The sequence below is a fragment of the Hibiscus syriacus genome, unplaced genomic scaffold (genome assembly GCF_006381635.1).
Source record: "Hibiscus syriacus cultivar Baekdansim isolate YM2019G1 unplaced genomic scaffold, ASM638163v2 tig00002841_pilon, whole genome shotgun sequence".
NCBI lineage: Eukaryota > Viridiplantae > Streptophyta > Magnoliopsida > Malvales > Malvaceae > Hibiscus > Hibiscus syriacus.
In genome coordinates, this window is record NW_024061948.1 from 885,430 (window position 1) to 895,344 (window position 9,915).

At 30.6% G+C, this 9,915-nt stretch overlaps 2 protein-coding genes across 2 annotated transcripts; one reads left to right on the top strand and one right to left on the bottom strand.

Annotated features, from left to right (window-relative positions):
- Positions 1 to 3,275: 3,275 nt before the first annotated feature.
- LOC120158984 (syntaxin-61-like) lies at positions 3,276 to 5,245 on the top strand. Its single transcript, XM_039169694.1, has 8 exons — positions 3,276 to 3,382; positions 3,441 to 3,522; positions 3,652 to 3,765; positions 3,927 to 4,040; positions 4,422 to 4,603; positions 4,711 to 4,801; positions 4,940 to 5,005; positions 5,124 to 5,245. The coding sequence occupies exons 2-8, from the start codon at positions 3,469 to 3,471 to the stop codon at positions 5,232 to 5,234; spliced, it is 732 nt and encodes a 243-aa protein (XP_039025625.1). The 5' UTR covers positions 3,276 to 3,382; positions 3,441 to 3,468; the 3' UTR covers positions 5,235 to 5,245.
- A 1,069-nt stretch (positions 5,246 to 6,314) lies between these two features.
- LOC120158106 (60S ribosomal protein L11-1) lies at positions 6,315 to 8,160 on the bottom strand. Its single transcript, XM_039169038.1, has 5 exons — positions 8,064 to 8,160; positions 7,872 to 7,979; positions 7,735 to 7,777; positions 7,449 to 7,644; positions 6,315 to 6,679 (listed from the first exon to the last, which is right to left on the bottom strand). The coding sequence occupies exons 1-5, from the start codon at positions 8,064 to 8,066 to the stop codon at positions 6,484 to 6,486; spliced, it is 546 nt and encodes a 181-aa protein (XP_039024969.1). The 5' UTR covers positions 8,067 to 8,160; the 3' UTR covers positions 6,315 to 6,483.
- Between the last annotated feature and the right edge of the window lie 1,755 nt (positions 8,161 to 9,915).

Below are 9,915 nucleotides of genomic sequence, written 5' to 3' on the forward strand. Positions count from 1 at the left end.
TATTTATTAACTATGTTAATTTCAATTATATCATAATAAAATATGAAATAATAGTTCAAGTATCATATTAGATATTTTATCAAAGTCCATTATCATACTAGATGTTAATTTTTTGGGTAAATTATCAGCTTTAATATGTTTTAGTACATAAATTTTTAATTTTTTTTCAAAATCATACCTAACGTTTAGTTTTTGTTTCGTTTTAGTATTTCGCCGTTAAAAACTTAATGGGTGATTTGTATGTGGCACCTTTTTATGAGTAAATTGAATCATTCATCACTCAACTATCTTCTCACTCATGTTTTGGTCCTAAAGTTTATTTTTTTAATTTAATTATTTAATTTTCAAAATACTCTTAATTTAATCACTCTAACTTTCAAATTTATTTTTTTTATTTTTAATTATATATTAATAAAATAATAATAAAAAATTCATGTCACTAAGTTATTAGTAAAATAAATTAGAGTGATTAAAATAGGTGCTATTTGAAAAGCGAGTAGTTAAATTGAAAATTTTTAAGCTTTAGTACCAAAATAAGAGTGAGAAGATAGTTGAGTGATGAATCATGTAATTTAACCATAAAAATATGGTGCCGTTAAGTTTTTAACGGCGAGGTTCTAAAATGAAACAAAAAATAAACGTTAGTTATAATTTTAAAAAAATTGAAAGTTTATGTACTAAAACGGATCAGAACTAATAGTTTAGATACTAAATGTGTGATTTACCCTAATTTTTTAAAAAATAAGGAAATATAGATATTAGAAAATTAATTTGAGATATAGACCCTTTGTTATAGTATTTTTGAAACTCGTTATGCCTCGTGACTAGTTCTATAAAATATAATGAGTAATCAGAACTCGTTATATTCTCATGATGAGTTCCATATAATTTTCATCAAGTTCACATGATGAATTATATTTTTAATATATTTTATAAAACTCATAACGAAGATATGATAAATTCCATGTGTAATGTAATAAATGGCTTAAATCTTAAATTAAACTTCTAACGCCTATATTTCTCTAATTTTTTTTCTTTGGATCATTTGCCTAACGAAGCCATCTTTGCGTCAATATTTAGCTTCAACGCGTGTGGAAAAGAAGGGCGGTGGTTACTACCACCGTGTTAGGGGTGTTCATTCGGTTAATTTGGTGGTTGAATCGACTGAACTATTATTTTTGAATTAATCGAACTTTTTTTTTTCTTTAACCGTTAATTGAATCAAATTTTTTTTCAAAAATATTAACCGAACCGAATAAATTTCGATTAATTCGGTTAATTTTCGAATTAACCGAAATTTTTTAGAATTTTAGAATTTAATATTTTTTTAATTAAAAATACAATTTACAATTAATTTAAATAATATCTAATTATAAATAATATCTAATTAATTTGATTCAAACATTTTGCATTTAGTTTTAATATTATTTTAATTAATTAATATTGATTTGAGTTTTAAATGGATTTTAAATGGATTGAGTCTCTTAATATAATTATATTTAAAGGTTAATTCGGTTAATTAATCGATTTCGAACCGAATTAACCGTTAACCAAATTCAAAAAAAAATTAACCGTTCCCCGACCGAATTAATTTGGTAACCGACCGAATTAATTAAACTAATTCGATTCGGTCGATTAATTCGATTAAAACTAAATTTTGAACACCCCTACACCGCGTTTGCACTAAATATAAACGCTCACATTTTCTTTGCCTTCAAATATTCCCTGTAACGCTTTCACTTTAATGAGCGGTCGGAATTGTTATTAGGTGGCTAAGATGGGGAAATTCAAATCATTGTCATTTTTATTGCCATCATTTTAGGTGTTTCGAATTTATATTTATATATAAATATATTTATATGTATAAAATTAAAATAAATTTATATATATAATATATATTATATTTATTGTTGATAATGATTATAAGATAAGTTATTATATCTTATGTGGATGAAGAATTATAATCGGTGGTTCATAATAGTGTTACAAACGATCATTATCAGCTAATTTTTAAGATTTTATAAAAAGTAAAGTTGATGAAGATGATATTGAAGTTCTATTTTTCAATTTTAGTTGAGAGATTTTATAATGACTCTTGTTGTTAATGCAAAGCCCAAAGACTAAGATCATAATAACTACTTGAAGTTGGCAGACTTAATGGATATAGCCATTTGAAAATAAATTTAATTCAAACAAATTATTCTTCTAAATTAGTTCTTAATTTTTTAATATTTTATTTTCATCCCCAAACTATATCCTCTATTCTAAATTAGTCCCTAAATTTTTTTAATATTTTAATTTCTTCTCAAATTATATGTATATACTAATCACATTATATGTTAATAAAATCGTTAGGTTAAGCTATATTGTTATTTGTTTGAAAAAAATAAAATAAAATTTAGGTTAAACTATGATTAAGATTAATTACATATTTGGATGAATTTGGGATGAAATTGAAAGATTTAAAAGTTTGGGGACCAATTTAGAATGAGAGATGTATTTTGAGGATGAAATTAGATTATTCAAAAGTTTAATGACTGATTTAAAATGAGTATTATAGTTTTGAGATAAAATTAAAATATTTAAAAATTTAAGAATCAATTTAAAATGAAGATCATAATTTAAAGATATATGATGCAATTAACTCCTACAAATATCACATTGACAATTAATAATAAAGTACATGTGATAATCTTAACATTAATCCTTTTAAAATACTGACTCCGTCAAATTAAACTTATCTTTTATTATTTTTTTAAAAGTTAAAATTTTAAATTTTTTTATCATGATTATTTTAAATATTTTAAAAATTAAATCGTATAAAATATATTTTTAAAAATTATTTAATTGAATGTTTTAAAATATATATTTTTTATATTTTTAATAATAATAAATTTTAAATAATAATAAATTAAAATTAAAAAATAATCAAAATAATTAAAAAGAGACTATTTAAGCAATAATTTTACTTTGCGATAGCTTAATTTAAGGTTAAAATATGATAACTTTAGGATGCAATAAAAATTATGATAAAAATCATAACATTTTAAGTAGAACGTAATTTAAAATAATATTTTTAATAACATTTTCGGTTGAACATGTTAGGAAGAAAATAACTAAAAATATTACATTTAAAAAAAATAATATATAAGATTACACTCCACCTAAAATATTATAATTTTAATCACATTTTCAATTTCATTCTAAAACCGTCATTTTCAAGTGGGTCTAAGAGAGTATATATTTTTATGGTTGGTTTATCCAAATTTACCTTGTGTGTTGGCTCCCTCGATTCAATTCATTTCTTCTTTAGATTTAACCTTTTTTAAAAAGTGGAAGCACCGATCTCCGCTGCTGGGTTTGTCTCAGATCGGTGGCAAAGGTAAGATACTATGCACAAATTTATACCTTATCCATATATTTTTTTCATTCAATTCCAGGATTTAAGTTGATTCCACTCCTTACAAGATGTCTAAAGCTCAAGATCCATTTTATATCGTCAAAGAAGAGATTCAAGACTCTGTAAGTTGGGTTGGGTCTTTTCCTGCTAGAGAAATTGATTGCTTGATCTCGTTGATGGCTGTTTCTTCTTTTTTGGGGAGTTTCTACTTTTAGATGACATTTTGGGGTTCTTTTTTTCATTTCATTTAGATTGGTAAATTGCAAGTAAGTTTTCACCAATGGGAAAGGATTCCTCCTGGAACTGGTGAGCAAGTTCATCTCACAAAAGATCTGCTTGCTAATTGTGACAGCATCAAATGGCAGGTATTCAAATTAAGTGTTGTTTCTTAAATTTGATTGGATCCTTGAAATGGGTTAAAATATTGGATGATTTGTTTTGCATTGTGTTTATGGGTTAATTGAACAAGTTTTTGATATTTTAATTTGATTTCGATTGCTGAAAATGCTTCTTTCTTGATAGGAAGGTGGATGAATTGGACAAAGCAATTTCAGTGGCAGCTAGAGATCCTTCTTGGTATGGTATCGATGAAGCTGAGCTTGAAAGCCGGAGGAGATGGACCGCCAATGCTCGTATTCAGGTATTGTTTTATGGTCATTACATTTTATTGAAGTATGAGGTTATGTTCATCAATGGAGTCATTCAACCGTGGTGTTAGGGTATCATCCTCATTGTCTTTCCAGAAAAAACGGTAGAAGTGCTTGTAGTAGCAATTTTAAGCCAGAAGAAAAACAGATGCGTTCTACTAGCAAGCAACGATTTTCAAGCTTTATTAATAGGACAGCTTTGTGCTTAATAATCGTCTGTATTGTCGGGATTGTCCTGTTAATGTGTTATTATAGATGACGAATTTCTGATTTGTGCAAAATTTGGATTGTTTAACATGTGGTAAATATTGGTCTTAATTTATTTTCCCATTAATGGATGCCCTGCCCTTTATGAATTATTTTATTTTGATAAGGTTGCTGATTTGAAAAAAGCTGTTGGAGCTGGAAAAGAGAATGATAATAGTGCAAGTGTTATCCGTCGAGAACTGATGAGACTGCCGGATTCTCAGCAACCAGATATATCCGACCACTATAGTGCAAAAGATAACGATGACTTTATAGCATCGGAATCAGATAGACAAATACTTCTTATAAAGTAGGGTTTTCTTGGTATCCTCTTATTTGTTTCTAATTATTAGTACTTGATGTGCTCTCTTCTCCGATTTTGCTAGTTTTCCTATTGTCATCAACTCATGGTTGTAGGCAGCAGGATGAGGAGTTGGATGAGCTTAGCGCAAGTGTCCAGAGAATTGGAGGTGTCGGACTTACGATACATGAAGAACTTCTTGCACAGGTGAGTACTTACCAGTAATCTCTCCTGTTAACATATTTGTGAATGAAATGCAATTGTAGTCAATATATACCTTCAGACGTTCGCATAGCTTCGTTGTTGTCCATTTGACATGCTAATTTGAATGCCTTGGTGCTTCAGGAGAAGATATTAGATGAGTTGGGTACCGAAATGGACAGTACGAAAAACCGACTGGATTTTATTCAGGTAATTCTTATCCACAATCTGCAATCAGAAATATAAAATATTCTGTCTCTTGTTTTTATTTTTCCGAAACTTGACCTGAATGCGATGCTCATCTATTCTTTGGTTCTTCCGAATGCAGAAAAAAATGGCTATGGTTATGAAGAAGGCTGGCGCTAAGGGCCAAATAATGATAATAATATTTTTGCTAGTTTTGTTCATCATTCTATTCATTCTGGTCTTCTTCACTTAACAGACCAGAGAAGAAAAGCCAAATTTTATGATGTTCGTTCACAAACACGAACACGAACGAGATCCGACATTCTCAGAAATAACCCTTTTGGTTAGCATCCCCTCTAGTGTTGAATAAATAATGAGTTGAAAATGCGGAACAGAGAACTGTGTTCTTCTGAATTTTTTAAAAAATTGTTGAACTTGATTAGCACTTTGTAAAAGACAGGCTTATTATATCATTACATTATTCTTTACTGTTAATTCTTTACTATGGCTAGGTCTTAAAGGCTTTTTTCTTCTTTTTCTTTTTTGAAATTAGGGTGAGCAAATAATCGATCAAATCGAATTTACGATGAAATTTAATTGATTTAACCAAATTTGTTTGGTTTTGACTGATAATTTAGTAAAATTATTGGTTTTAAAAATTTAAGTTTAATAAATCAATCATTATGCCTTATAAATATAAAGCATAATCCTAGCGATTATTATTGTAGCTGGAATTTATCGAGTAGTTTTAGTGGTAAAAAAGAATATTGTTTTCTTTAGAGATCTCGAGTTCGAGTAGTTTATATGTTTTGTTCTGCTTAGATCCTTGTCAAGTCCAAACTATGTCCTTCAACGAAGGCTTGAGTTATTGTTAACAAAATTTCTTATATTCCAACGCATCTCCAGGCGTTTTCTTCATCTCCACCATGTTAAAAGATGGTGTAACCTCAAATATCTGGGCATCAATGACGAGCAGTCCCTTCCTCCTTTCCTTAACGACGTTCAATTTCACCTTCTCGTCTTTGTTCATTATCCAAAAAAAAAAAACTCCATCCGAGCAATTTGACCTAATTTGAAAATTATATCTGTTGCCGGTTTTGAAACCAAGAGCAGTCCCTTTGATCCAAGTGAAGTTAGAGTGGCAGACGGAAGTTGCCGGCAACGAGGGAAGAAAGATGATGAGGGTTTTCTAAGTTGAGTTTGGAATGAATCAAACTAGAGTCCAACAGTAATTAGATTAAATGAGTGTAAGGCTCGGTTTTTAGACCTGAAATTTGAATCAATTGATAAAACTATTGTCTACAAGCCAATGGGTTCAACAACAATTAATCTCATAGATTAAAAATTCACCATTTAAATTGAAAAACGATTCAACAAAGTATCATCTAATGTTTCAGTATTTAAAACAACAGAAATATTATAAATCTCTTCAGGCGAACTATATCCGACACACAAACTTAAACCAAAATCAAGCACCAAAAACTCGAAACAACTAAGCTCCTTTAACTGATATTTTGAGACTTGTTAAGGATCACACCTTCGTATTTGACCTGGAACCACTTCATAGCATCCTCCTTGGTAACTCTGTGCTGAATACCGACACGCGACTTGCACCTACGACGACGACCCACACGGTATCCAGCTCGTTCGAGAACAACATAGAAGTCCATACCATAGATACCAGTTGAAGGATCATACCTAAAATGCAAACATGAGTTGTTATTTATGCCTCTATGCATGACTAGTTGAATGAAGATGCCAAAAAACAGATATCCACAATAGTACAAGTATTGGTTCCCTCAACTGATGTTGCTCGGGCTCTTCATTCTGCTTAAAACAGATACCGACAACACTAGTTCGCATACTGGTTCCCTCAACCGACATTTGGGTTCTTCATTCGATTTAAAGCATCCATGCTTGACCCCAATTTAGTCCTATGGTTATAAAGACATGAATCTCCAAAGTCCCACTAAATGCATGAAAAAGACACATTCAATATTTCTTCCTGAATCGTAAACATAGAACACAACCAGTGGTATCGTTTCCAAGCCGATCACTAAGCACAAAAGGAAAACCTTTAATAACTTGGCCCAATTAAACATTGCCTTACTATCTCATAATTTCATCCTAAAAGAAGATTAATTGGGGAAACATCTCCATTCTTAAATCCTAATACAGAACCCATCCCTAGAGTTATTACAAGGTAGTATCTGTTCAACACACACACTCCCTCTAGACGCAACTGCTGTAACCCAGGTGAACAACATTCTTTTTTATCATTATGGCTGAATTAAATCCATTGCATAGTGTAAATAGGTGCATTACCATTCAAGTAATTACAGTGTTTAATCATTAAGTTTTAATGAAACCAATTACCTAAATCCATCAAAGAACCAAACTTGATCTATTATCTTCATTAATATCACCATGAAAAAATCAATTACATCAAAAAGAAAAAGCTACTTACTTGATACCAAGATCAATGTGTTCTTGGATACCGAATCCAAAGCAGCCAGTATCACTGAAGTTCCTCCTCAAAAGCTCATATTCCTTAACCTTTAAACCGCTCTCAAGAAGCTGCATAGCTTTCTCCCCCCTCACAGTCACATAGCAAGCAATCTTTTCATTACGCCTTATTCCAAAAGATCTCACAGTGTATCTAGCTGTTCAAATCAAACCCCCCAAAATTATCATTTTCATTACGAACAAATCCCACAGAAAGAATAAAACCAGCATCGGTTACAAGATTTCACCCTTGGAGAATACTGGGGTTTGACCACTGAGTTGTTCCAAGACCTAAATGAAGTGCAAAAAAGGATTAAAAATTAGTCAAGTTAAGGATTTGAGAGGAGAAAATCATTGGGTATTCTTCTTTTTGTCTGCAAATAACCTTGGCGGCGCGCGTAAGACGATCGCCACTCTCACCGACGGAGATGTTGAGGACAAGTTTCTGAACTTTAATCTCCCTCATTGGGTTTGAAAGCTTCTTCTCTGATGCCTTTCATATTTACAAAAATGAATTGAAGTATGAGAAATTAAGTTCGGATTAAGATATTAGATTGAGAGAGAGAGAGAGAGCTACCATTGCAAATTGAATGAGGTTGAGAGCAACAGTGTTGGAGTTGCAGAAATAGCAGCCGCGTTACAAATATGAATTTAGAATAACGATTTAGGGTTTGCTAGGGCTTTATCTTTGTTAGAATTTCACTACTTTGCCCTTTATATTTCGCGTAAAATACAACTAAATGTAATAAAGTGGAGCAACCACTAATAAGTTGGTTTTAATCTTGACATGTACGAGTAGAGTAATTTAAATTAGGAGGATCGTTTTTATTTATGTAGTATTTGATCTAAATTATCCAGTTAATAAATCAGTATAAATGATTATAAAAAAGTAGAGTGAAGCGTTTCTAACCTTAATTTTTTTAGAATTAAATTTGTATTAAAATTTATGATTTGAATATATATTTAATATTTAATTAGGTATTTTTTAAGATTGTATACAAAGAATTTTTATTCTCAAATTAATATTTGAATTAAATATTTTTTAGTTTAATAAAGAAAAAAAATAAGTGTTTAAACTACATTCTTAATTAATTTTAGGTATCCAAAGTATTTTTCGTTCAAAGTAAGTGTTTATTTCAGACCTTTTAGAATTTGGTTGGTAATGATGTTATTTCTTTTTGTTTGATCCTTCTTATGATGCTTGTTTTTTTTTTATTATGTGAACCAAACACTCATTTTGTTAATACCTAAAATTGAATGCTCGAGCTAAATAAATATTTTTAGATCGATTAGTCTTTGTACGATTATTTACAAGATTGTGTCTGAAACTATTGTTAATCGTGTCAAACATATTATGCCCTTCTGCATATTGAAAATCAATGTGCATTTGTACCAGGTAGACGAATATCAAAAGTTCAAAAATGGTTCGAACAAAATGATGGCTCTTAAACTTGATATGGAATGGAAATTCTTTATAAAAGTGTGATGGGGAAAATAGGGTCTGCAGATAACTCTGTTCACCTTATTTTGAATTGTATCACTTGGATTTCTTATTGTTTCTGTATTAATCGGAAACTTCCAGAATTCTTTAAACCGTAGAGAGGATTGTGTTAAAGGGGCCTTTATCTCCGCATCTCTTCCTTTATTATGCGCAGGGGACTACCAATTTTGCTTCTTTCTGATTTGTATCACTTCAGTTTCTTATTGTTTTCGTATTAATCGTGGGGATTATCACTTAAATAATTAAGTGATGTGATTGAAAAAACTAAAAATATCGATGATTAAATTAAAACTTACCTATAGTTAAATGGTAATGTGTAATTTACCCTTAATTATTTAATACAAATTCGAAGGCCAATATTCTCCTACAGCCAAAAAAAATTATTAGATTCCGCTATGCATCTTCCACGGGTTTTCCAACACAGACAGTTTGGAAATTTGTTCCATAGTCGCATGAGAGGTCTCCATGGGTATGAACAATTATAAATTAGATGGCCTTATTCTCATATGTAATAGGGTAAGGGAGAGGTAGGATAGTAGACTGTTCCCAACGTCAGGTTGAGAGCAGCTTCCGTGAGAGACCTCCAAATTATGAATTTGCCCACCGTAGGACTCGATCCCACGACCTCAAAATTAAGAACCTTGTGTTCTACCAACTGAGCTGGATAGGCAACATGAGTATGAGCAATTATGAGGGTCAATATTTCAAGACAACCATCTCTAATCTTCTACCCCCATCCATAACACAAGTCTTAAATACCAAATTAAACCCATCATCCATTTACAAATTTTATTGAGCACGACACCTACAGAGATATTTGAACGTTTAATATTAAATGATTGAGAGTTTTTCGAACATATACTACTTCGTAATCACCTTAAACTATTAAAAAAACTCCCGGCCCAAGGGTACTTGAAACTTGCTCTGA

Excerpts from the sequence above, each read along its gene's own strand:
- LOC120158984 (XM_039169694.1), top strand. The coding sequence starts at position 3,469 with ATGTCTAAAGCTCAAGATCCATTTTATATCGTCAAAGAAGAGATTCAA. Across the intron at positions 4,041-4,421 it reads CCGCCAATGCTCGTATTCAG|GTTGCTGATTTGAAAAAAGC; the intron begins GTATTGTTTTAT and ends TATTTTGATAAG. Across the intron at positions 5,006-5,123 it reads ACCGACTGGATTTTATTCAG|AAAAAAATGGCTATGGTTAT; the intron begins GTAATTCTTATC and ends TTCCGAATGCAG.
- LOC120158106 (XM_039169038.1), bottom strand. Across the intron at positions 7,778-7,871 it reads GTCTTACGCGCGCCGCCAAG|GTCTTGGAACAACTCAGTGG; the intron begins GTTATTTGCAGA and ends CACTTCATTTAG. Across the intron at positions 6,680-7,448 it reads CACATTGATCTTGGTATCAA|GTATGATCCTTCAACTGGTA; the intron begins GTAAGTAGCTTT and ends TTTGCATTTTAG.